The sequence below is a fragment of the Penicillium daleae genome (assembly GCF_028827525.1).
Source record: "Penicillium daleae strain IBT 16125 chromosome Unknown utg000007l_segment0_segment0, whole genome shotgun sequence".
Taxonomy (NCBI): Eukaryota; Fungi; Ascomycota; class Eurotiomycetes; order Eurotiales; family Aspergillaceae; genus Penicillium; species Penicillium daleae.
In genome coordinates, this window is record NW_026623155.1 from 3,487,151 (window position 1) to 3,512,984 (window position 25,834).

The 25,834-nt window shown below is 49.9% G+C and overlaps 8 protein-coding genes across 8 annotated transcripts; 2 read left to right on the forward strand and 6 right to left on the reverse strand.

Annotated features, from left to right (window-relative positions):
* Positions 1-1,733: 1,733 nt before the first annotated feature.
* flbA (developmental regulator FlbA) lies at positions 1,734-4,114 on the forward strand (the record flags this gene model as incomplete). The annotated part of the gene is made up of 4 exons (XM_056911817.1): positions 1,734-2,354; positions 2,501-3,626; positions 3,709-3,896; positions 3,971-4,114. 4 exons carry the CDS (start codon positions 1,734-1,736, stop codon positions 4,112-4,114), a joined length of 2,079 nt encoding a protein of 692 aa, XP_056764643.1.
* Positions 4,115-9,965: 5,851 nt separating this feature from the next.
* Positions 9,966-11,453, reverse strand: N7458_008436 (RNA polymerase II accessory factor CDC73 family protein; the record flags this gene model as incomplete). The annotated part of the gene is made up of 2 exons (XM_056911818.1): positions 9,966-10,694; positions 10,773-11,453. The coding sequence occupies 2 exons, from the start codon at positions 11,451-11,453 to the stop codon at positions 9,966-9,968; spliced, it is 1,410 nt and encodes a 469-aa protein (XP_056764644.1).
* A 306-nt stretch (positions 11,454-11,759) lies between these two features.
* Positions 11,760-13,395, reverse strand: N7458_008437 (putative MFS monocarboxylate transporter; the record flags this gene model as incomplete). The annotated part of the gene is made up of 4 exons (XM_056911819.1): positions 11,760-12,509; positions 12,638-13,000; positions 13,062-13,162; positions 13,218-13,395. 4 exons carry the CDS (start codon positions 13,393-13,395, stop codon positions 11,760-11,762), a joined length of 1,392 nt encoding a protein of 463 aa, XP_056764645.1.
* A 1,365-nt stretch (positions 13,396-14,760) lies between these two features.
* On the reverse strand, positions 14,761-17,574 carry N7458_008438 (putative PHD finger and SET domain protein; the record flags this gene model as incomplete). The annotated part of the gene is made up of 1 exon (XM_056911820.1): positions 14,761-17,574. The coding sequence occupies one exon, from the start codon at positions 17,572-17,574 to the stop codon at positions 14,761-14,763; it is 2,814 nt and encodes a 937-aa protein (XP_056764646.1).
* A 296-nt stretch (positions 17,575-17,870) lies between these two features.
* N7458_008439 (uncharacterized protein) lies at positions 17,871-18,536 on the reverse strand (the record flags this gene model as incomplete). The annotated part of the gene is made up of 2 exons (XM_056911821.1): positions 17,871-18,326; positions 18,414-18,536. 2 exons carry the CDS (start codon positions 18,534-18,536, stop codon positions 17,871-17,873), a joined length of 579 nt encoding a protein of 192 aa, XP_056764647.1.
* Positions 18,537-20,692: 2,156 nt separating this feature from the next.
* Positions 20,693-22,231, reverse strand: N7458_008440 (putative proline permease; the record flags this gene model as incomplete). The annotated part of the gene is made up of 1 exon (XM_056911822.1): positions 20,693-22,231. The coding sequence occupies one exon, from the start codon at positions 22,229-22,231 to the stop codon at positions 20,693-20,695; it is 1,539 nt and encodes a 512-aa protein (XP_056764648.1).
* Positions 22,232-22,655: 424 nt separating this feature from the next.
* On the reverse strand, positions 22,656-23,935 carry N7458_008441 (putative nuclear pore protein (SEH1); the record flags this gene model as incomplete). Its single annotated transcript, XM_056911823.1, has 3 exons — positions 22,656-22,762; positions 22,821-23,661; positions 23,726-23,935. The coding sequence occupies 3 exons, from the start codon at positions 23,933-23,935 to the stop codon at positions 22,656-22,658; spliced, it is 1,158 nt and encodes a 385-aa protein (XP_056764649.1).
* Positions 23,936-24,276: 341 nt separating this feature from the next.
* N7458_008442 (UDP-N-acetylglucosamine--dolichyl-phosphate N-acetylglucosaminephosphotransferase) lies at positions 24,277-25,798 on the forward strand (the record flags this gene model as incomplete). Its single annotated transcript, XM_056911824.1, has 3 exons — positions 24,277-24,515; positions 24,578-24,758; positions 24,818-25,798. The coding sequence occupies 3 exons, from the start codon at positions 24,277-24,279 to the stop codon at positions 25,796-25,798; spliced, it is 1,401 nt and encodes a 466-aa protein (XP_056764650.1).
* Positions 25,799-25,834: the final 36 nt, after the last annotated feature.

Consider the following 25,834-nt stretch of genomic DNA (forward strand, 5'->3'; position numbering starts at 1 on the left):
AGCTGAGCGGTTTAGTTGGTCCGTACGATGTCGTGGGAGTATTCCCGATGGACTGACTTTGGTCGATCAGGGTATTCTGAAGTATTAGTAATTTACTATTGGCAGAGTGTGTTATTGCCATCAGTCTATATAGAAAACAATGCATATTATGGATTGATACATATGCTGCAGTATCTGGTGAAATATCCATACGTCTGGTAATTAAAACCACAGACATCCATGCGGATCTGGGCAGCCTCGTACAGTTTCCCTGGGTCGGCGCTGGGGGCCTAGAGGACCTCGGTGGATGGTGAGATCATTGACTGATTTTTTACCATATTGTGTACTCTCTGTCGAAGCCACTGTACGGAGTACTCCGTAGTCTGTTTGAACAGGCCTGTTTAATGCTGATACGACGGAGGGGGCGTGGGAACTCATTTCCGAGAACAAATCAAAGGGAAGAGACGGAATGGATCTCCTGGATTTGGAATTCTGTCAGTTGGGGTAGGCTAATAACTTACCGACTGTTCTTTGGACTATCTGCGGCTGGCATGATAGAAGGTAACGATGCCAAATGCCAGAGGTTTCCGCAGAGTAGGAGAGGAGTCTTGTTTCACTAACATGGGGATTCGAATTGGGGTTTGCATATATGATATAGAATATAGAGAGACCTCGATAGGTCGCCATAGTCAGTCCTCACGAATGAAAGAGAATAGACAATCCCAATGTGCCAATACCGCAGTGTACATACACTGCCCAGGAGCTCTGTAGTCCCGGTACAGGAATCTGGTATGGTCGGGGTGGCCGTCGTGTCTCGTAATTTATCTACTTTGTACAGTACTCCTCGTATACGCAGTACTGGTAATACCGAGACCCTTGCACGAAAGGAACCCACCGATCCTCACCATGAGGCAATCCCTTCCCTTGGCCCACGTTGTTTGGATGCAGCACACCAAACTCTTTCCGGCTGGCCTCACGCGTGGTCGGTGGGTCAAGGATGACAGCCCGAATGGCTGTGATTCTTCACAAGGGGCCTGGCTCGATATCACAATGGTTTTTTTTTCTCTTCTTTTTTTTTTTTTTTTTTTGTACCGACCTCGTTTTGCTCTTGTTTTATTCTTCCTAGGCCTGGCTATGGGTATCATTCTTTTTTTTTCTTGTAGTAGAGGTCACCTCCCTAGCATTTTTAAATTCTTATAGTCTACTATGATTCTACCTGTCGGGGGGAAAGGAGAAAATAAAAAAGAAAATGCAAAGTAAAAGCGTATAATTCCTAATTTCACCTCCCAACCACCTGCAAGTTTCCCCCCTCTCCTTCTAACACCTTTTTTTGGATTTTATTTATTTTACGGTCCTCATAGTCAACCTCCCAAACACTCTAAACACCCCAAACGCCTACTCTTGCCCCCCTCCCTTTCCTTCCCTTTTTCTGTTCCCCCTCCAGGTCGATCTCAACTTGTATAGGAGTCCCACATTTCCTCTTTTTTATTACTTCTTTTTTTTTCTACGATTTTTTTTATTTCCTTCTCCCCCTCCCTCTCCACCCTATCCGCTATTCCACTATTCCACTTATTCCACTATTCCGCTATTTCCAAGATTCCCTTTCCCACCATACATCCTGCTCCCCCCCCCCTTTCCAAGTTCCTTGTAGTGTACAGATCGTGGGTATCAGGTCTTATTTGACTTACCCACTTTTCACACTCTTCCCGAAGTCTGGTTCTTTCTGGTTCACCCACCCGCCCAACACCCATTCAATGCCAGTGCCATCCGTGAACCATAACCGAGAAGAATCTCTGCCATACCCTGGCCCTTCAGTTCCTGACTCTACCACTCTGCTTCCTTCTACAACTCGCTTTCGCCCTTCTACTTCCGCCACCACCACCACCACTACCACTACCTCCTTTCCCCCTACGACTGATCCGCCTACCGCCTATACCACCTTCACTGGGTCAGTCGTCGGCTCGATTTCCCGCCGCAACCGTCGGTCTTTTGCTGCTTTGGCCCAGAAAACCTCCAGTGCCATAGCCAGCTTGTCGACCATCTCCACCGGCTCTCAACCTCCGACGTACAACACCCCCGCCACACTACGCTCGTCCAACTCCTCCGGGAGCCTTTCGAAACTCACAAGGTCGAGCGCCTCTACTCCATTGACCCCGCCATTTGACGGAGATCCCGACGAGCAATTGCCTCCCTCGCGCTCGGTTTCCCCGGATCCTTCCTTGCAAAGACGGCGCTTGACGCTGCAGCGCGTCCCGACTCCCCCTCACGACCCTCGCCCCGTTCCTCCGGGCGCTGCGCCAACTGTGCCTCCCAAGATGCACCAGACTTCGTCGAGATTGTTGCGCATGACTGAAGATGAGCGCCCTTTCACCAAGGTAGGTTACTTATTGGCATGCCCTGAGACTGGCAATACCCCGCGCCGGAGAGCAGACAGCGAGCATGAAAGACACGAGAGAAAATTTGGGACGGAAACAAAGGGAAAAAGAGGAGTATATAGAAGACTGACAATCTCCCTCTGTAGGATTTCATGGACTTGTTCTCCACCTTGATGGTGAGTTTGAAGTTGGACTCCCACCGGGTCCGCTTCACGAGATATGACCACACCTTCACCTCCGAAGAGGCGATCAACAATTTGGGATCTCTCAAATTCTCCCAGTCGAACCGTATGCCGGACCCTAAGGACCCATCCCGCATCGTGACCACCACGACCACGACCACCTTCTCCATGGCCAAGGAAATGGCGCGCTCCGTCTGTCAGCGCTTTGTGGATGCCCGCTTTATCGAGGCCGTCGATGGCAAGGCTCTGCCGATCTTCCCGCTCAAGGGTGCCCTCTTCCAACTTACTCCGAAGGGCATCAACATTCTGCAGCGCTTTTGCCAGCGTAACGGAATCACTGCTCGTCACGTGATGGATGTTCTGGAATCGCCGCGCAACACGATGCAATTGGTGAACTTGGAGCGAGACACGGATACCGATAAATTGTCGCATGATCGTGCCACAATCGAGGTGATTTTCCGCCGGTTCGCGGGACAGGATGGCCCCAACGTCAAGAGCAGCATTTCCACGTCAGACTCGGACTCGCTCAGTGAGTACTCGAACGGGATTATTGGAGTGAAAATGGCTCGGGAGCGGAAGTTGCAAGATGGCAAGATTTACAGCAACACGTTTACTGGAAAGGGCGCGGTGGATTGGCTGATGGATTGCTCGACTACAATCGAGCGCCGGGAGACTTGCTTGATTGCCGAGCTTTTCCTCAAGTACGGCTTGATTACCATGATTCAGGACGACAAGTCTTTCCCCGACTCCAACGCCGTGTTCCAGCCCTCCAAGTACGCGATCTACTGCATTACCGAGCGTGGCCAGCGAGTGTGTGGATGGATTGCTCGCGACAAGTCTCGCGACAACTCCGGCACTTACGACAACCGTGGTATGCCCCGGGATTCCAACAACGCTCGTCTGACCCACATCCTGCAAGACCCCGCCCTTCGCCTGTTGTTCCGCGAGTTCCTGCGCTACTCGCTGTGCGAAGAGAATCTGTCTTTCTACCTTGATGTGTCCGAGTTCACTACCAACTACCACAAGGCCGAGAAGACCGGCACCTTTAACAAGGTGGATTCAGTTCGAGAGACATTGGCTGCTGCTTATGGTACAAACCCCCCACCCCAAGAGAAGGAAATGACGTTCTCGTAGTTGATAATACTAACTTTTTTTTTCTTCTCTCTTCTCAGGTCTGTACAACGCGTTCCTGGCTCCTGGGTCACCTTGCGAGCTGAACATCGATCACGCCCTTCGCAACAGCCTGGCCAGCCGTATGACCAAGGCTGTGGGTGATGACGAATCCATGTACAAGAGCCTTCAGGAGGTTGTGCATCTCTTTGAGCTTGCACAGACTTCCGTCTTCAAGCTCATGTCAAGTGTGAGTTCGAGTTCTCAATATCTATGTTTTACGGAAAAAAATGATTGCATTCCGTACTGACATTTGATTTAAAGGACTCTGTCCCGAAATTCCTCCGTGACCCCAAGTACTCCGTGGTCCTGCAGGAACACGACGTCGACATTTTCGGCGGCTCGCGCCCCTACTCCCCTACCCCGGGTGTCCCGGAACGAAGCATGAGCCGGTCTGCTCGTTCATGACAATCACGGCGAGCCAGCGTCGACGTTTTCACCCGTCCAGCAAACAGCAACCGGTTCTCTCGTCGCGATTCAAATGCCGCAGTCCGTCCCACGCCTATTGCAAGCTCTTCCGTCATTCCTCCGGCCTCTGTGATCTTCTAAGCAAAGAAAACAGGCGCCAAGCTTCAACGCCTTTTTGCAGGTCTCAAATCAAAGTTTCGCGGATGCGTGTCCGGCCAATTGTCGTCTGCCCGCTCCCGTTTCTTGTGCGACTGCAACGCGGGAATCCCACCGCGCGGGGCCTGTTCTTGCGCCCGACGATGGAATTTACGGGATGAAGGAGGTCGCATGGCATGGATGTGTTGGGTAAAGAGCCAAGGGGTCTGGGCCTATCTATTCATAGGGCCTGGACGTGCACCCCCTTTTTTCTCGAACGTACACGATTTTCATACCAACCCTCGTCACGAATCGCTTCCGACCTTCTGAAAAAAAAACGCTTTTTTCTTCCTCCCTTCACCTGGCATGCAGCCCGCCGGGCGTCTGCATCTGCATCTGCATCTGCATCTCGTCTTGCGCCCCGTTCCATTCCCCGGACGGCCTCGCTCAGTTTCCCCGGTTTTATCTCCTTTAATTTCCCTCGACACGCATTTCATTTTACGTCACCAGACGAAAGACGTTACGATCGATCGATGCCTTATGTTATAGAGAAGGCCGGAATTTTCTTTTTGTTGTTTTTGGGACCCCTTGTAATATTTGCATGATGTTTTCTCTCCCTCTCTATCCCTCTTCCTCTCAATTTTCTTCCAAACTGCATACACCATACCCATTTGACCGGCTTTTGACAGCACCACCTGGTACTGAATAACAAGTCGGAACAACGGAAAATCATGAAAAAAATACGATCGCATACAAAAGACCGGTGGCTCTACTCGATCTACTATGTTTTTATCTTACCTTTTGTTGTTTGAGCATCAGATACGGCGTTTCAACTCCCCCATCATGCATGCTTATCTCACAACTTTCTTATCTCATTGTTCCTCATGCATGACCTCCCCGTCTTCATTGAGCATCGGTTCTTTTTGTTTTCCCTTTCTTATATCTAGTTTATTCTTTACATGTCTATGTTGATCTCCCATTTGTGGTACTGCATTATTTCCTTTCTGTGGGCACAGCGTGTGAGTTCTGGTTTTTTGTTTTTCTTTAACTTTGTATGTCATATTATTCGAACTTCTCCTCTGGAAAGGCCAATGGACATGACTAAATCATTTAAATTTCCTCTTGTTCTTCATTGTAATTACTAAAGTAGTTGAAGCCTGAAGCATGGAGTATCCACAGCAGGTGAATGGGTTGACATATCCGTGCCTTTCTGCCCACCCAAAGCGCTTCCCGCTTTGGGTGCGCCCACAATCCTGACCTTTCCACAATCCTGACCATTTTTCTACCAGTAGTCTTCTACTAGCCAATTCAACCACCAACGATGCCTAAATCTACTACTTTTGATGAATCTCGCATAGCCGAGGCCTGTAAATTGGTTTTATCCCAAAAAAGGCCGAATATCTCCAAGATTGCGCGTGAATTTGGCATTGATCGCAAGACGTTGACTAGACGCGTCGAAATGGCTAAATCGCCTATTACACCTACCAAATCGCTTAAAAATATCCTGGAGCCCCATCAGGAGAAAGCGTTGGTTAACTGGATAGTGCAAATGCACGGCTGGAACCTACCACCTACCGCAGCGGTGGTAGGCGCATAGGCAAATCGCACACTGGCGCGATCAGGCCAGCCGGATAGGCAGGTTAGCAAAAATTGGGCGTACGGCTTTATAAAGCGTCTACCAAAAAACCTTGGGCTAGGCCCTGTGAAGCAAAAGACTAAGGAACTAAGGCGAATCTAAGCAGAGGATGCAGGCCTTCTTCAGCACTGGTACGACCAGCTAGAAACTGTTCTACATAACGTTCCTGCTCGGTTAGTATACAACTTCGATAAATACGGGTTTCAACCTAGTCAAGGGCGAGCAAGAAACGTTATTAGGGCTAAATCATCTTGCCCTAACCTTGCTGAGACCGAGAGAGGCGAAAATATCACTGCATTAGAGTGTATTGCTGCGGATAGGTGGCAGATGGATCCCCTCTTTATATTCAAAGGAACTAGCCGAAATCTTATGGAGGCCTGGTTCTACGGTAGCGAAAACCTCTTACCAGACACGATGACGGCTATATCTCCTAATAGCTGGATTTCTGATAAATTAGCCCTAGCCTGGCTAGGCTATTTTATTCAATTGACTGCTCATCGTGTGCATCGGGGTGAAAAGCGCGTTCTTATATTCGACGGCCATAGCGCGCATCTTACACTCGAATTTCTTCAACGCTGCGAGGATAATACGATTATCCCCTTTGTATTTATACCGTATTCAACGCATATTTGCCAGCCACTTGATAGAAAGCCCTTCCTGAATTATAAGCAGCAATTTCGGTTGATAAATAATGAGCTGGCTTTCTGGGGTGGCCAGCCGTATGGGAAATCAGATTTCCTCGCGATTATCGGGCTAATTCGCAAGAAGGCGTTTACACAGCGAATTATCCGCGAATCCTTCAGAGATCGTGGAATCTATCCAGTTGATAGTAGTAAGGTTGTTAATAATCTTGCTAAGGATTTGGTGATTCCTGATCTATACGCACCAGATCTTCGCTTATAGGGCTCGCATACACCGTCACCACTACCACCCAATCTCTCGTCTTCTAGTGTTGAAAATAGCCCTCCGAAATCTATTGAAGCACTATATAAGAACCAGGCGAAGGTTACTAAACACCTCGAGGATCTATCAGATAAGATGCAGCGAAATCTATCGAGGTTAATGGCGCACCAGCGGGAGATGGCGGAGGAGCTTTCGATGACCCAGGATACAATTCGGCGAATCAGGGCCGCGCAAGCGCCAATAAAACGCAAATACACCAAGCGGCAGGTCAAATTGCTTAATTCAACTGGTATATTGACGACACGCGATGCAAATCGGTCAATTGTAGTCAGGAGAGAAGAAGATAGGGCGAAGGAGGAGAGGAAGCTAGCCAAACAGTTCAAGAAGTTGTATGGCTACGAACCTACACAGCGGTCGGAGGAATCTATTCAACGGGCAATTGCTAATGAGGAAGCGGCTAGGCAGGCCGGAGATATTTTTTTTGTTGATAATTAGCTAGTTGGGTGGTAAATTTGACGATTTCTATACTAAATGGTCAGGATTGTGGAGGTCAGGATTGTGGGCGCACCCAAAGCGGGAAGCGCTTTGGGTGGGCAGAAAGGCACGGATACTTGGTCACCCTGTTTGCGTACTTTGATGTTGAGTTGTGATATCAGAGGACAGCTCGAGGAGGCAACACTAAACCTGGGAGGTGTCTGGAAGTAGCGCCGTTTTTCTACCTCCTTTTAACTCCCATGGGCGTAGAGGGTTAAGAAATCCTGTATTATGTCATCGAGATCGTAAAATAAGAAATACTTTTATTTCACTTCTTGCCAATCTACCAAGATTGATAGTTGTACACGGTTTTCTTCATACTATCGCGAGGCGCAGGGGTTTTGCTATTTCTATGCATGGAACTACTCTACTATACTATAGTTTTTCTGAACGAAGAAAGGAATAATAAAGAGGATATTAGATATAGAATAATCATACGAACGAGTAGAAGTTAATGAGTTGGAAGACCAGTTGGAAGGCTCGCTAAAAGACATGTTAGATGACTATTAGTAGAAACACTCCGAATACTGGTATATAAGTTCGATAAATCAGGAGTGTAATGTTAATTGTATCAAGATTGTATAAAGCAGAATAATTAATGCCGAAATTTCCGACCCCTCCTTGCCTTCAGAAATCCAAATCTCTTTAGTTTTTGACCCTACTCAGCTTCTGTAGGCCTAGAGGGGTCAGAAATTTCGGCATTAAGTATCCTACTTCATACAATCTCTATGCAATTAGGCTTACACGCTTTATTCATCGATCTTATATAGTAGAACTTGGGGCATTTGTATGAATAGTCGTAAAGTAGGTCCTTCAACTGGTCGTTCATTAATGATTATTTACTTCTACTCTACTCGGTCGATGATTCTACTGTGTCTAGTCTCTTCTTTTGACTGGGGAGGTCTACAGTATAGCAAAGCTCTTTGTGTAAAAGTAGAAGGATCCCTGAGCACACTCGCCATGAACCTTAAGGAAAGTACCCTACCATTTAGTCAATATGACAAAATCTGAGAGGCGATATAAGAGATTTCGCGTGAGAATGACAGTAAATCACACCTCAAATATTATATTGAGATAGTAATGGCGTAAATAATTTTGACATGACAGCCTAGAAAGCACTACAAAAGTGATCTGAGTACCCAACTCTAGACCACTATCGTTCTTTTTGCCATACCAAACGGATCCAACATGATGACAGGTCACGTGGCAGTCCTAAATTGCGGTTGAGTTGTAATGGGGCTAAACCCTACCCGCGCTATGAGCAACATGAACTTGACCCAGTTAGAACCACTTCGATCACGCCTATTAGTGTAATATACTTTTATGTCTGGATTATTTGATGTTATATTGAAGGGAATTAGCCGTTGGAACCTTAGGAGAATCACTGTCATACCAAAATAGAGTTCTATACACAAAAATTGGGCAAAAATGATAGCCACATGGACAGGTCCATGTTGAAGGTTATGAGCACCGAAGGCGATTCGAACGCCTGACCCTAGGATCTGCAATCCCATACTCTACCCCTGAGCTACCGGTGCTTGTTAAAATAAGGTTGAAATAATTGAAATATGATGCAGAATGAGAATGGGAAGGTTTGATATCAGTTTGACATTGGGGCCCAAGTATATTGGTTTCTATACATGAAAGTACCAATCGGATATCATTTTTCGAATATTCTAACAATGTAATCAGAAAATATGACTTAACTTACATAGAAAAACGGTAAATAAGTGACTAAAAATGCTTGTGTTGTGTTGTACATGGGAGTTTGTCTCTGCGTCTGCGTTGCGCAATTTCCACTTATATCGGTGTTGTTTCCCAGGCGGAAGGTATTATTCAGCAGCGACTGCATTCATTGGTTGAATAAGATATGCTAATTTAAAAATATTTAGTTGCGTTTCATGGGCATGTTGATTGCTGTGGTGTGGTGGTCTGCGCCTGTGATGCGCACTTCCCACTTATATCGGTGTTATTTTCCGGAATAAAAGTATTATTCAGTAGCAGCAGTATCCATAGATTCAATCAGGTATGCCCTGCTCAATTATAAATATCTAGTTAAGAGTCATCTGAATATTGATCGCTGCAGTGTGTTGGCCGAGCATACAATCGTCAGCAAATACCCATGTACCCTCGCCCAGACGCCCGTGGAAATTACGCTTAATACAACAACTTAGAAGGCCGCTTTAGAGAAATGAATGGGCGATAACCGGAAGCCTATTTTGATTAATGTCCTGACCAGGATATGCAAGCATACTGGCTCGAAGTTCAGCTCCCATAGCGAATCATATTTTGCCCAATTAATCGACTCGAAGTTGATCACTGGTTTACAAAGCACCCCAATCTCACCAGAACAATGTCGGAAAAATTTATCTTCATTTGTATTTGTATGCCATGAGCATGGATCCGTAGGAAATCAATTGAATGTACCAGTATGACGTAGATTTAAACTCCTCACTGAAAACGCCGGAACCCACGTGCACACCGCATGCATTAATCAAGCTTAAATCCGGGGCAAAGTGGACGGTGGAAGTTGCAGACAAAAAAGGAAGGCGCGATGCAGAAAGAGCGCATTCCGCATAACCAAGGTATCAAGACACTGGAAATTACAAGAAACGTAGGTATGGGAGGTGATCAAAATGTATTCTATTTCGATCCCCATCCTCGAAGTCTCATGCCTTCCTCAATAGCAGTCCAAATACCCTCGACAACTTCTCGATCCCGCCAGCGGCCACCACCCTGAATGCCGCTCTTCTCATCCCACCGTTCGACAGCAAAGGTATCAACTCCACGACCCCAGCCCTTAACTGTAGCCGGGATGTCCTCGCCACGCCAGCCAACGTAGATACCAGTAGCATGTTTGAACAGTTCAGGTGGTGAAGACCACTTGTACGATTTGAACTGCCAGGTCTGACCGGTAGTAAAGACGGCCACGAGACGTGACCAGTACTCTGGCTTGAAATTGGTTGTGCCGTCAACGAGAATGAATTTGGTTGGTTTGGGGCCCCGGGCAGCCGAGCCGATGGCATTGGCAGAGGGATTGGAGGGGTCGTTCTTCAGACGCAGTGGTCGCTTCAGTTCCATGAAGTTGGCCTCGGTAGACATGCTCAAGGTTGGGTGATCTGGTGGTACAAAGACACCATCTTGTAGGAAGGACTTGATGTTCGACATGCGGATGAGAGAGGAGGCGGAGGGAGAGAGAAGAATGATGGGGTCGGGACGAGAGCTGGATTTTCGAGATGGCATGGACAGTCCAGCCGAGGGTGCGGGGACCATTGATGAGGGCTTGACACCAGGTTTCGCACCAGGCTGGCCGGGACGGTCACGGCTACGGTCGAAGAAGATGGCAGCACTTTTACGGACGTGGGAGAAGTCCTGGGGAGCAAAGCAGGGTTAGTTTTTATCGGCCGTTTCACATAGCAAAAATCCATGTGTTCTGCCAAGTCAACTCACCGTTGGTTTGATTCCCCGAAGCAATGTATTCCGATCACCCGTCTTACGCTCTCCATTGTAGATCTCCTGTAGTCGAGGGTCAATCTGTTTGTGCGGGCGACCGGGCTGGCCAGGTGCCGCAGCTCCACTAGGAACTGTCGAGATGCCTCCAGCAGCGCCAGAGGCCACACCGGCGGCAGCCTCTGCTTGAGCTTGACCTGCAGCTACAGCAGCAGCCTCGGCAGCAGCAGCAGCGCCCTCGAGAGGCTTGATGTGCTCGCTCTCATCGGAAGCGCCTTCCAACCATGTGATGAGATCTAGGCGCTCGACGAAAACAAGATTCTGAATCACTTCTTCCTTTCCACCATACTTAGGCTCCTTCTGCTTGAGCGCCTCATTGAGCTCTTGCGCAGAGGCAATGTATTCTGGAATCGCAACATCCTTCTTCTGCCACGCGAAAAAGATACTGCGCAGATCGACGGCGGTTTCTGTCGTGTTGGAGACAAAGCGCGTCGGCTCAGTCAAGGGGAATGTGTGGGGAGATGGCTGGGAGAAGAACAGGTGCGTCGCCTGAGCGAGGTTGTCTGTCGCATGCTGGTCTGACAGCTCGGAGGACGTCGTCGGCGTTGGGAGGCTACCTGCAGCAATCGCGCGTCGGAGCGAGAGGAGGGGATCTTGAACACCCGAATCGGTCGCCGACATGGTTGCGGTCGAGGATCACAGCGACTCGGAATGAAGCTGCAACGGCGGTGGAGGGTGGACCGGAGGTTGCGCCTGGAAAGTGTTCCGGTGGAATGGCTGGCGTTGAAGCTCAAAATGCACGTGACCTGCGATAGTGGAACGAACCTTGTCCTTGCATTAGTTATTAGTCTTTAGGTTGGAGGAGTAACTATACTTGTTTTTCATGATATTCTTTATTTCAAACTTTGTATCTCATTCTCGAGACCATCTCTATCGAGAACGAAGTGAAAATCAACGTACCACCCGTACCGAAAATACAACTTTCTCTCAACGACTAACACAGTGCATCCCCGAGCTGATATAACGCCACATCCAGCTCCACGCTCCGAAAACCGCCGTGATACCAGTAAAAAGAATCAAAGTCCCATACTGAGTGCTAAATCCCGTTCCAGCGTTGCCTTGCGATCCACTCACCGACCCTTGATTTATTAGTGCCGTGCTCAACGGACCGCTGATGACATTGCCGATTCCTCGCCCTCCTGCAAGCAAACCAAAGACCAACCCTGTCTCCAAGGACGTAGACGAGTCACGTTTGATCTGCTTAATGACACCTGACCAGGTAGAACTGAATCCACCCGCGAAGAAGCCATAAAAGATGGAGAACAAAGTGAGCAGCGCAATAGCTCTCTGAGATGATTCAGACTCTGGAGATGCTGCCATGCCCCATAGAAGGAATACAGATAGCGCTGAGCCCATTGAGGAGAGAAGCAGAATATTTGACACTGCAAAACGATCGCAGAGCATTCCGACGCAGATACCGCCGACGACCGAAGTCGCGTTGAAGAGCGATACAAGCATTGTGCCCGTTGTCCCAGACAGACCGACAGTTGTGGTGGAGTATGATGGCAGATATGTGGATGGTAAGAAGTATCCAAAGCTTTGGATGACGTTGCCTGCCTGAAGCATCCAGAACGTGGCCAATTTGAGGAAGCTGAGGTCCAGTCGACGGGCTGAAGCAGAAGATGAGACTGGGATTCGAGGCTTCATAAATGGCAATGAGAGTAGGGTAGTGAGCAACTGTGATTCGAAATTAGCACTGGATGCAAGCTAACAGCCTCAAATGCCATGGAGTCGATTCCCTCCAAAGTCTCACAAAAGTTGAATAGTCGGAAACAAAACGACAGCAACGTACTGGGGCATCATACCGTAGTGACAGTCCAAGCTCTGAATGTCGTACTAGAACCAAATCTGTTCAAACAAGCATTCGCAACGAAAGGCAATACAACGCCAGTAATACTCTTAGCTGCCCACATGATCCCGAGGGCAAGTCCTTTCTTCTGTATGAACCACTGGTCCATATACAGAGAAGATGGGCTGAACATGAGTGCATTACCGATGGCGCACATAACACCCTGTGTTGCAATAAGGTGCCAGACTTGTTGGGAGAATGACGACAGAAGAGAACCGATCACAGTGATAGCTAGACCGGTTGGAATGCACCAAGCTTGGAGGCGTGGATACCGCGTCAAGAGGGTGAACGTCACAGGAGATAAGAGGTATAAAAGACCCTAGATACTTTCGTTAAATAATTTCCCCCAAAAGATCAGTGTGTAGATGCTTATCCCATACAGTTGATGTAGTTCCCACGGTAGCAAGGTCACCTTTATCGCCCTGCAACACATTATGCGTGCTGTAGTACTCTTGGAAAATACCGAATACGGTCGAGAATCCTAGTCGCTCAAATTAGACATTAATATACCCTTGCCATTCGCACTTAGTGCACACCCCAGACTGGTAGCTGAATGAGACAGCATGATGCGAGCAATAGCCATGCAGCCTTGCCCCCGTCTGCGGGGGGCAGTGAAGGCTGCTCGATCTCCGATGGAGTCACGTCATTGGAAGAGCGACGGGCCGGTATCTCGCTCAGAGAGATGGTCTCGGTCTCGTGGGTGGGAGAGCTCATGATTGTCAGATATTCAAGTGTCCGCGTATAAGACAGCAGATAGTGAACGAGGTATTGTTTGAAGCGGAATGTCAGATGATGTGTAGGTAGTTAACTACCCCTCTCGGGTTGATCTTTGAGTCATCGGGGCCTCGTCGGGGCCGTAGATGCGTCCGGAAGAAGTCCATGTTTTTCATCCACCCAGTGACGACATGGTGCTGCGACGAGATTACTGTACAATTACTGTTCTCTCAAAGCAATGAGAGTCCAGTCCAGGTTCCCTTGAGACAGAAAACTGATCAGGTAAATGTAATCACATAGTGCTCTTTCAGTTCGTACTTGTGATGATGACAAGCGGTTGACGGGACTGTCATCAGCCAAGACTATTAAATGATGTACATACATAGTCAGAGATGTTGACGAGTGGTAAAGGCGCTTCACTGAACAGAAGACAACATGATCAATGAATGAAGATAGAGCATATATGTTACACCTTTTCCACCTCTTCAATGTGCTACTTTACTGATGATGAATAACATAATAGCCTTCTTTTGATCGCGTGCGCTGGTGCTTCACACGAGTTAGGAAAGGAGTCGTAGTGACAGATATGAAAGGTTTACACCGTGAACCGATCCTGAGCAAGATAAGAGGCTGAGATAGAACCAAGGTCACTGATTTAAGTAGCCAGATATATATACAACGTTCATGTGCTGGCTAAGCCCCGATGACCAGAATATGATATCAGTCCAAGTTCCATGGATCTTGCCTCAACAAGAGCCACACCTGGATTACCTTACTCCCCTACTACCTTACAAGCAATAGACCTGATATAGAAGAGAGAATAACATTGTTCATACAAAGCAAGCCAGTCCTGTGTCTGGCATCGAAATATCGATCCTTGAAAGAGAGTAAAACAAAGTCCTGTAGATCATTCCATAGACATCGAGATGGTCGATAGAGCTCTCAGGCTCCACTGTGCTCTCCTGCACCTAGCCAGAGCTGCAAATGCCTCGGACGAAAGAGAAGGGAAAAACAGGAAAGAAGCATAATTTGTCGAAAGACTCAAAACCATCCCAAACCGAACCTGACCAAACCAAACCCTGGTATTTCCGTAAACCGACCGTTACTGGTCGCGCCATGTACGCCTTTCAAGCAGATAAAAAGAACAAAGAGATGTCGGAAGGAGCCAAAATCGAACAAAACGCCATTGGTTCATAACCCATTGTGGGTAAACCAAATCACACGAAAGAACATTTTTTAGTCGTTAGAAACGTGAGTCCCTTGCAAAGGGTAGGTTTCATCAACCGTCAACCATCAGTCAACCCAGGCCACAAAAAGTATTACTACCACATAGCAAAAGGAAGAAAAAGGGGTATTGAAGACAGATCACGAAGAAATGGAAGAAGCTGGTGGCTGGGTTGACTCTGGTGCGTCTTTCATCGCTACATCAGGGGGATCCAGAGACTCTGACTTGCCATCCAGGGATTGTTTAGTTGGAGTCTGGACCCCATCTGCACTGGCTGTGGGCCCTGTGCCCGAAGTCGATGGTGATTTCTGCATCGAAGGGACAGCATTGGACTGATCGGAAGACTGGGTCTTTTCGGATGTTGGCGTTGCCATCGTACCGCGTCGGATCAGATAATCACCAAGACTAAGTTTTTTCTTAGCAGGGGTTGGAGTGGGTGCAATTGCGCCATGTGGGGAAAGAGTAGCGTGTGGAGATGTGTCGAGAGTGATGGGAGAGGCGAGACTTGTAGCAGACATGGAGCCGGGACTGACGGCAGATGAGACATTAGGGATGCTTGGTGGAGGCATCGAGACGCGTAGGTGGGTACGCTCCGGAGTAGTGATTCTGGGAAGTTGGGTATTGTGCGCAGCGGTAGATGGCCACGGAGGTGGAATCACTGGCTTGCTTGGATCTGTCTGAACAGCGTCGGATGAAAGGGCATGTGACATGTCCTGCATCTCAATATCTCCATGATGAAGCAGGTTAGAAGTGACGGCATCAGGCATGACAATATCAGATTTCTCCTGTTTTGTAATTGGGGACTGAATGAGAGCTGGCGATGAGGACCCAGCAGTGACGACCGAATCCGAGCCAGCCGAGGATAGCTGTTGACGTGCAAGCTCCTGCGCTCGAAGACGATCTGCTTTGAACCGCTCCAGAATTCGGACAGTCCTTGGGACGAAAGCAGTACGCAGACGAGGAGACGCGTCGCGCGCAGCTTGGTACTCTACTTCATCCATATCACACTGAATAGCCGTATCGACGTAGATGGGACGGCTGAGAGGGGAGTGAGCGAAAGGCGTGTTGGACCCCGAGGTCTTGCGAGGTGATCCCTGACGACCGGCAGCAGAAACTGCAGGCGACATGGCGATGGTGGGTGAGCGAGAGCGGCCAGCAGTGTCAAGCTGCAGCGATTTGGTTGAGCCTCGGTGAGCCCCGAAGGACCCCGCCTGAGTGGCAGTTGAGACCGCTGCGGACGGTGGACCACTCACTCGCTTCTTTTTGCGCTGAGTAGTTGGCCGATGGTCCTGTTGTTCCAACTGCTGGAATTGCTTCTCGGCGTCTGCAATCTTTCGCTTCTCGCGGGTGGAAAGTTCCGCTGGCCCGGTTGTAGCGGGGCTGAGGTCGCGACTACGGGGTTGACCCCGCGCGGAGCCAGAAGTAGAGCGGCTCTCGACAGCACCATCGTCCTCTTCTGGATGTTTGGTAGTCTCACTTCCCGCCCGACTAGTGGATGCGCGGCCCGTGTCGTGGGGCGAGGCAACGGACTTTGTTTTCACCTTTTTGCGTTTGCCGTTTGCTTGTTTGGATGACTCGAGCAATTTCGGGTTTCGTCGGCGGTCCAAGCTGGCAAGGAGACAGTTTGGCTGGTCGCACGCGCAACCACCAAAGTTTGCGAGCGTATTGCTGATACATATAGCAGCAGCCTCCGTCGCACTGTCCTCTTGCTTGACCAGGCCGTTCGTCGACTCGAAGAATTGAGAATCCAGATACCACATAATGGTAATTTCCGAGTTCGCAGGAATGTCCTCCTTTGCAACAAAGCAAAAGTGGTACTCTACATCATTGGTGATGAAGATCTTCATGGTCACGTTGGGACGGCATGACCGGCGGGTGTAGCGAAGGACACTGCCTTCATGGCGGCTGTCAATGTAGAGTGGAAGGTGAGAGCTGAAGAAAACGAAAGGTTCGGGGTGACGGAGCTCGGGCCAGTGGTTGTTTGGATCCAGACAATAGTCATCGAAAATGCCGACTTTGCCTGTGATTTCGCCAACCACATGATCTTTTTGCACGGCATCCAGGGTCTTAACAACTTTCCAGGTAGGATGTTTCCCGCCAATGTCAACTGTGGAATCAGTGATGGTATCCGTTGTCAACGCGGGCCAGCGAGATTTATCAAGAGCGGCATCGGACCGGTTGAAGGTATTCTCAGCCCCGCCATTGGTCACCCGAGACAGGGCTTCCGGGTCCTTAACCCAGACCGCAGTCTCTCTCAGGAGGCTGACGTTGACGAACAGGTTGCTGTCCCTGTCGACACGTTCATCATCATGGTCATAGAGACGGAGGAATTCCTTGGAGTACAGGGGAATGGAAGGAGCGGGAGGTTTGGTAGGACTAGGGGCGACAGAGGTGGAAGAACGGCGTTTTCGGCTCTCGGCGGGAAGGGCCGGCATACCCGCAAGGGCACTGATGGACGCAGAGGATCGGTGACCAGTTTTGGGCTTCTTAGCTGGGGGTTGATCGCGAGCCCCCGACTCGCTCCGCTGATGTCCAAATCCATTCACGTCGCCATCTCGGACCTTTTTCTTTTGGGATTTGGTACCCGAGCGCTTCTTCCGGTCACCGTCCTCACTCTGCTCTCGGATCCGCCGTTGGCGTTGACGCTCAGCTGCGCGCCGGGCATCCAACGGGCGAGGCTCACAGTCGACGCAGTTGTGCACATCTGGCACCCGCTTGTCCGGGTAATAGCAGATGATGTGCTGCCACGTCTCACACCCTTCGCAGAAAACCGTGCTACCATCATCCTCATTAAATGAACAGATGCATTTGATGGTGTACGGCTCTTCTTCGTCGGGCGCGACCGAGTCGGAGATCGCCCCGTTGGCGATGGGGGATCCGAGAGAAGCAGGGACGGGGACCGGATACGAATCCGTGGTGGCGTGCGTGATGGCGAGGGAGGAGGTATCTGTCATAGTCCGACAGATTACCCCCCCTCAGATCACGACAAACTAGGATATGCTGAGAAACGATGGCGTGGCCGACCCGTCACTGTACAACGAGCATGTCCACGATCGCTTCAAGAGAGAGTAGCTCCAGATCTTACAGAACCCCTTCTTGACAATCCAAAACGCGTTGGGCTCGTGGAGGCGACCGAGAGGGAGTTAGGCGACAGCGTCAGAGAGTAGACTCCCGAGAAAACACCGAAGCCAATGCAGCCACAGCCTAGTCGACCTTCTTGACAAGGCCACCGAATCGATTCTGATGGCGTTCAGACGGGTAGGGATGGCTCTCTTGGGGAGAAAGAAAACCTTGGCCGAATGCGCGTGTCCGGTGTGCTGAAGGGTGGAGCGACGAGGAATGTGGAAATCGTCGCGAGAAAGGTGGCAGCCGGAGAAAAGGCCCAAGGCGATTCGAGATACGATGGCCAGAGAGACACGATGTGCGCGGTGGGAGTGGTTTCGGGTGGTTCGTCAATGAGTAGGGTCCCGTCGAGATGGACAAGAAGGGAGGGCGACGGGATCGCGAGGAGGACGAGGAGGAGAAAAGAAGGCGAGGAGTCGAGACGGTTAGGATCGAGGAAAGTTGAGTCTGGAACAAACGAAATGGGGAAGGGGTGGAAGGAGGATCGGAGGGAAGAGAAAGGACGCGCAGCAAGAAAAGGAGAGGGAAAAGAGGGTGATTCGAGAAGTGGTCGAAGGAGGAGGAGGAGGAGGCTACGGAGGGCCTAAGGCAGAGAAAGCCCGAGTGCAGGGGGCGAAAGGGGAATAGCGCGAATTGGGAGGAGTCGCGCCCTCTCAGCGAAGAAGAAAACCGGACTGCGAAGGAAGTGGACGGCTGGCTGGGGGAACATGGGAGAGGGGGACTCGACCCGAAAACGATTCGCGGGCCAAACCTGACCAAACCTGGCGGTATTGGCATTCTGGCGTTTGGGCATTATTGCAAGACGACGAGAGGAGAGGTTAGTCAGGGCCGTGTATCGTTGTATGGTTATGGCGGATACCAGGAATTGGTGGAATCGGTAATCAAAAAAAAGCGCCAAACAAGGCGAAAACAGCGACTGCCATTCTGGGGGGTGACGCTAAGCGAAACTTGGACTAGCGTCGGGACGACCTAATCCGGTGGAGAGAGTCACGAGTCACGGGAATGCTGGCCGACAAGGACAAGCTGGTGCTGGTGCTGGTGCCAGGAGGCACTGTAGGGGGTTAGTGGTTAGCATCTAGAAAATGGTAGGATATTGTTAGTTAGTGCAAAGACGAAAGCCCTCTGAGTGAGTTAGTAATAGTAGATAGAGAGATTCAGATGGCCCTATCATGATGACCCGACTGGCAGGTTCAGCCGTAAGCACATCTGGGCTGCATTGCAGCGCGGTAATGACGGGAGACGCCCATTTGATAAGGCTGCAACCCGATCGAGTGCAGTCATTGAGCATCTCGACGGAAGGGCTTTGAAAGACGCTGGTCGGCTTGGTTCTCGTGGAGACATTAGTTTTCCCCGAAAGAAGAAGAATGAAAAGAGGGACATAGAACAAAGAAAGATAAAAAGTTTATATGCAACAAGGCCTATGAAAGGACTCGTGAGTCAAGCAAGGCAGGGAGGGGGAGGAAAGAAGAGGAAGGAAATCCCGCAATGCCAAACACAGCAAGCGTGGCACAAGAAAGGGAAGAAATATCCTTTTCAAAGAGATATAAAACCAGAAGGTAGTCTTATAGAGGATGTCCAGAAGTTAGCTTGGAATGGAGGGAGTACAACCAGCGCGAAACCGTGGGTAAATGGGGAGTTGTGTCCATGGGAGGAGGGAGATCGGCCGGGAGACGGAAGGGTTAGATGGGGCAGGGGAGCGTGGCGGAGAAGTCGGGAGAAAGAGAGGGGGAAGGGGGGGAGGGGGGAGGAAAAGGTTAGTAAAGTCAGGGAGTAGTAGAAGACCTAAGGCGTGTCTGCTGGTCATCAGGGCCCAAAAGGTCGTTTTGATCCCTTCTGATGGCTGATCTCTCAGAGGAAGCACGCAAGACGAGAGACTAAAAAAAAGAAAAGAGGGTCACGATATCGACCGTGCAACAGGATGAAAGACCAGCTAAAGCTGCCCGAGGTGAAAATGGTAGGAAGTATGGAGTAGAAGGGTGCCCAAAGGGTGAAAAGAGAAGACACACTCACTGTGGTAAAAGGGGGTCGGCTGCTCAGCAGGATTCCGATATTACTTTCCAATCCGGTGATTTGGCGGCCATGTTCTTTTGCCACTATAGAGGGCCCGAAGCGCGCAAGGAAATAGGAGCAAATCATACCGTTAGTCGATCACCCGAGTACCGTTAAATTAAGGCGAAAACGTATTGTAACAGCCCGGTATTGTTCAATCAACTCCGGAATCCGCGCAATGTCCAGAATGGGGGTGGTGCTCGACCATTGCGACGGGATTGTGAGGGCAGGGCTGTGGATTTCTGGTCATTGCTTTACTGGCAGATGCTTGGGTACCATGCCAATGTAAATGCCGAATAGACGAATAGATTAGACTGGTGGATTGGATGCCCGGAGTCTCTGGGCAAACCGGTGTGGGTGTAGTGGGCGTGCCTGGCGTGCATATGGGCGTGGGGTTCAGGGCTGTAGCCCCGGTGTACACGCACCAGCAGCAGCAGCAACGAGCCAACTGGATCGGACTACCAGCAAGACATGGTCACTGCTGGATATCAGGTTTCAAAAATAAAAGCATGGCCCAATAATGGAAATCGAGTCAATGAGACCACGATAAATAACAAGGAATGCACGATTGAAGGATGTGGAAAAGGAAAGTCGATTGGAGAGGGAGATGAAGGTTGACGAGGAGGGAAGGAAGTTGAATCACGTTGCCAGGCACGAGGTAACTGGAGGACAACGACAAACAGGTGACTTCCAACAAACTTGATGACTCGTGCTATTTAGGTAGGGGACGGTACTAATAAATTCCTAATGTCTAATAATACAGCTTCATGGCCTTGACAGGTACATAAACCCAGCGCACTCCAAATATACGTGATGTTTTCTATGCACACACGCACACACCATTCTCCCCCATCAAGGCTGCAAAAACGCGTCCATTGCCATTGACCATACAGGATCCGCCTAAACGACATCGGATGAACCGGGCAGTGCAGACCCTCCATGTTGTGACTCGGAGATTTGAGAGACAGCTTTACCCCGGTGTACTTCCTGGCTGTAATGCATGTCCGCGTTGCTATGGGATGTCCGGTAAGGAACCATCGTTCGAAATCGATGTGCAAAATACAGAATCGCGAAGACAGGAATGCTGCAATACGCGGCGAGAAGTCTTGCGATTCTTGGACCGGGACGGGGACCTGATATGCCTCCAACCAGGCCATTGGACAAGAGCAAGATCAAGCTCATCAAGGCTCCGAAGTATGTCCCAAACGGTTGGATGGCGAAGCCATAAGAGTTGGTATTATGGCGGAGACCCGAGCTCTGTCGGAAGTATCGGAATATCACGCACGATACCAACCAGGACAGGTATCCGGAGCTGTTTACGAAAAGCAAGAAGTAGGTGGTCGCGATTGAGCTCGACATTCCCACGGAAATGAAGGCTAACAAGGAGAAAAGCCCCGTAGCACCGACGGAGACATAGGGAACGCCCCATTGGTTGCGTATTTTGAGGACTCGATGAGCATGGCCGAGCTCAGACATGGCACACAGTGTTCGCGAAGCGAGGAATAGAAATGATCGAGCCGAAGCAACGGATGAAGTCAGGATGGCAATGCTCGCGGTGACGGGGACAATGCGGATACGCGCGGTGTTCATCCCAATGATAAAGGGCGAAAGACCCGCTCCAGCTCCATTGTTGGTCAGTAATGGATCGTTGTATGCAGCCATGACACCCATCGCCAGGGAGCTGAGGATATACGGCAGCGTAGTCGTGACCACATCAAAGGCAACTTTTCCGGGAAGTCTGGCTTGGATAGTCGGGTCCAACACGTCGCCAATCTCGGTAGGAAGCATTTCAAGCGTCTCCGCGCGGTGGACAATGATTTCGGGCGTGAACGTGAAAGCGATGGAACTGTGCAAGACACACTGCAGCAAGCCCCAGAACCTGCCCATAGGGCCGCGGAATAAGTATTCGTGCATGGCCCCTGGCTTTTTCCAGTAATGGAACCCCCATTTAGCGTGTCCAGTCGCGCCTCCAACGCCAATCGAAAGCGACAAAGCAAGGAGACAAGCTAACGTGCCGACTTTGATTCTGGTGACGAGCCATTCGGAGGTTCGAAAGTGTCTCTCGGGCATGTAGTTGGATCCCACCACAATTGTCATGATGATGAGCAGTCGCAAAGCGATGGTCGTTCCGGGGTTCCACAGGCCGAGATTCACCATTGCAGTTGTAATCTCGTAGGGGACAAACATCGCCAAAGTATACCAGCGCAGGATTCCAGCCGCGAACCCCATACTGTCCGTCATGTATCGGAAGCCATTAGTGACCAGAGTACCATGTCGAGTCGGGGAGTGAGTGGCAACTTCAGCCACAGTTGTGGCCATAAAGTAGGTCAAGAGCGATAAAATTGCATAGGAAATGAGTAGCGAGGCCGGGCCACCAATGGCCAGCGCTTGCCCGGCGCCGATGAACAGCCCGGTTCCAAGAGTCGGGCCCAATGCCATCGAGAATTGGTAATAAATACAATGATGAGACGGTCAAAACGAATGGAGACCTCGATATAGGACAGGATGCTCTGAGCTCACGGTATTCTCGATCCTGTCACAGTGGTTGGGTCTGCGGATGTTGCATTGAGTCGCTCCTGCCTTTGATGAGTGGCAGGCCGTGATGCCATGCTTATTATTATTATTAGAATTACCAAGAGGACACCATGGACAACCTTAAGACCAAAAGCTTCAGAAATCGAATCAGGGTATCATTTGCCTCATATCGAGGCCCGAGAAAATGCAGAAAAAATTAGGACACACACGGATTGATCACCAGCGCCACTTCTCATGTATCGTTGCTTGGTCGTGTAGTGCGTGCCAGAGGTCCAGCATGCAAGCTTACATTAGTCTAGACCAAGGTTTCCATCCCTTTTATGAGTGGTCACTGGGCCGCGAAGTCGGTTTCGGCAAACTCAAGCCACTCTCCCGACAGCGACTTCTTCCAGAACCGAGCTGCGCCATCATCACCGGAGGAGATCAAAGAATCGCCTGTAAGCAAACCCATAAGAACATGATCTGATAATCAGAGGACATAATTTTAACTTACCAGCAAATGAGAAGTCTACCTGCCAGACGTCAAGATGCTTGCTCTCAAGGCACGCCACCTGTTTGAACGAATGGCGGAACTGAGAGTCTCCAGTAGCCTGGCGGCTAGGGTTTGAAGTAGGTGTGCGATTTGCCAGAGCGGACCCTATGCCAGACTGGGACGTCGTTCTGGTCGAGGACGAGTGCTGCTGGCGCCGTTCAGCTTTTCTGGAACCTGGGGTCTGAGATCCTTGATTGGCGGCGATTGTGTAAACTTCGAAGATGCGGATCAGTCCATCTTTGCCACCGCTCGCGATGAGATCGTAACCGCGTACTGAGCCACGTGCCCAGGAGATGTCCCTGACGAGGCCGCTATGTCCGTTCAACTCAATTGCATGGTAGAAGCGTCGATTTGCATCGGTACGGTATACTTTGACCGTATCCATGGCTGCCACCACAAGCGACAGACTCTTTCGATCTGAATCTGGGAGTATTGTGTGTGTGATATCGGTGGGGTCGTGATGGAACTGAACTTTGAAGCTTGCCTCTTCTCCACGCTCAGGTGCTGCGCATACTCGGAACTGGTCGATAGTCTGCCAGTCTGCCAGGCTATCTGGGCTGACAGGTTCCAGGACCATCAAGTAGCCATCGCGCGTGATCACGGCAAGCCATGACTCGAGATCAATGTTGCGGAAGTCCAAAGACACAAAGGGGTGTCGATGAGGCGCTGTCAAGCGAAAGATTGATCTGAATCGCCGTCCTGATTCAGGAGATTGCGTTACATCTTCCTGCCAGATTTTCAGTCGCATATCTTCTCCAATGCTGGCAATGTGCTGGCCTGAGAAGGGGCCGTTCCAGGTTGCCTAGAGCTATGTGTTAGCAGATATTCGCGCTCGCGACCGAAATACGCGTAACTGGATCCCTTACATCGCGAATTTCCGCATCATGAGCACGCCAGGTGTCGACAAGCTGCCACTGACCATCCTTGAGGTCCCAGACTTTCATTCGATGATCCAAAGATGCTGTGAGGAGCCGATTCCCGTAATAGTTGAACTTACTCACAGCGACCAGATCTCGGTGACCGGCATCGAAGTCGGCAAAACCGCCGGTCATCTCTGGTCGCTCCACTGCCCCCATCGCGACCAGGTGTTTGACTTGAAAAGGAAGGGCCAGGAAGATCTGACTGTGAGCCAATGATGCGCTTCACTCACACGTATGCATGCTGGGACATGAAACAGAGGTGTCTCAGCGTCGTGTGCATGGGTTTCCCTTCTTGGCGGCGATCATCACGGGATCCAGCCTTACCGCCTTTAGGCGGTGAGATTGAACTTGGCAGTTCCGATAACCTTATCGGGGGGAATTTCGGATGAAGCCAGCTTGCGTCAGCGGTTTCTCCATGAGAAGAATTGTTCCTTTCTTGTCGCTCTTTTTACTAGAGTAGGTTCTTAGGACCCTGCTGCTGGGGTTATTGCTTTGCTATGCCAGTTCCAAATACACTCTCTCGATCGGAGACATGGCGTCTGTTGCTCCTCGTGGGAGCCGGTCTCGGCATCCTGGTCAACACGTTCCAGGGCGATGGTGCGCCGGTGATAGCCTCAATTGCTCTTTCTTTCATTGCGTTCGCAGTCGCTTTCAGCATGGTTCGATGGCTCGGACCTGTATTTATTAAAGCAGGTCTAAAGGGAAAAGATATGGCCAAACCCAGAAAACCTGAAATGTAAGTCAACTGTCCGATACTTATTATCCGCTCATGAAATGAAGGCTCATGTTTGGATTCAGACCGGAAACAATGGGTGCCGTTTGTGCTGTGGTTTATCTACTTGCCCTCATCATTTTCATTCCCTTTGCCTTCTACAAGGATATTGTTGCAGCCACTTCGGGTGGAGGCAATCGAGATGTTGTTATCGAAGATCAACACATCGAAACTGGACGGTTCCTCCACAGATTTCCCCATGGGAAGGTAGGTCTTGATTGATAGGAAACTACTACCTACGACAAGACTAACACTTAATTGATCAGCTTGCATCGTATCTCTCGGGTCTTTTGTCCTTGCAATGTATCATCATTCTTGGAATTGGTGATGACTTGCTTGACATTCGCTGGAGGCATAAGGTCCTGATTCCTGCATTTGCCGCCATTCCAATGCTGGTTGTTTACCTTGTCGATTTTGGCGTGACACACGTTGTCGTACCCGTTCCCCTGCAGCGGTACCTTGGTGATTTCATTGACCTCGGGTGGCTGTACTACATGTACATGGCAGCTGTCGCGATCTTCTGCCCAAATGCTATCAACATGCTGGCAGGTATTAACGGCATTGAAGTTGCTCAGTCGCTGGTCATTGCATTCCTTTTACTCTTGAATGATGCCATGTATCTCGCTCCCATCACCCCGTACCCCCATCCGGCTACCGACTCTCACTTGTTCTCGATATACTTCTTGCTACCCTTCATTGGTGTTTCAGCGGCGCTTTTGTGCCACAATTGGTACCCCTCCAAGGTATTTGTTGGTGATACTTATTGTTACTTTGCGGGGATGGTGTTTGCCGTTGTGGGTATTTTGGGACATTTCAGCAAGACATTGCTGTTGCTGTTCGTTCCCCAGATCTTCAACTTCCTCTATTCAACCCCTCAGCTCTTCCATATCATTCCCTGCCCCCGCCATCGACTTCCCAAGTTTAATGCGTCAACTGGGCTACTCGACGCTTCTGTCACAGAATGGACCATTCCTCCTTCGTCATTGGTCACTGTGGCCCTCGAGTTACTACACAAACTACGATTGGTGCGGGTTAAGAAGGATGAAAATGGTCAAATTGTGGAATCCACAAATTTGACCATTCTCAACCTTTGGCTCGTGTGGATGGGTCCTATGAGGGAAGACCGACTTGCATGGCACATGGTTGCGGTCCAGAGTGTGTGTGGATTACTTGGTCTCTTCGTGCGACACCGTCTCGCCTTGCTGGTGTTCAACCAAGATAATCGGACATTTCAGTCTGTCGTATAGTTAGTTGTTCGATACAAACTGAATCCCAATGTATCT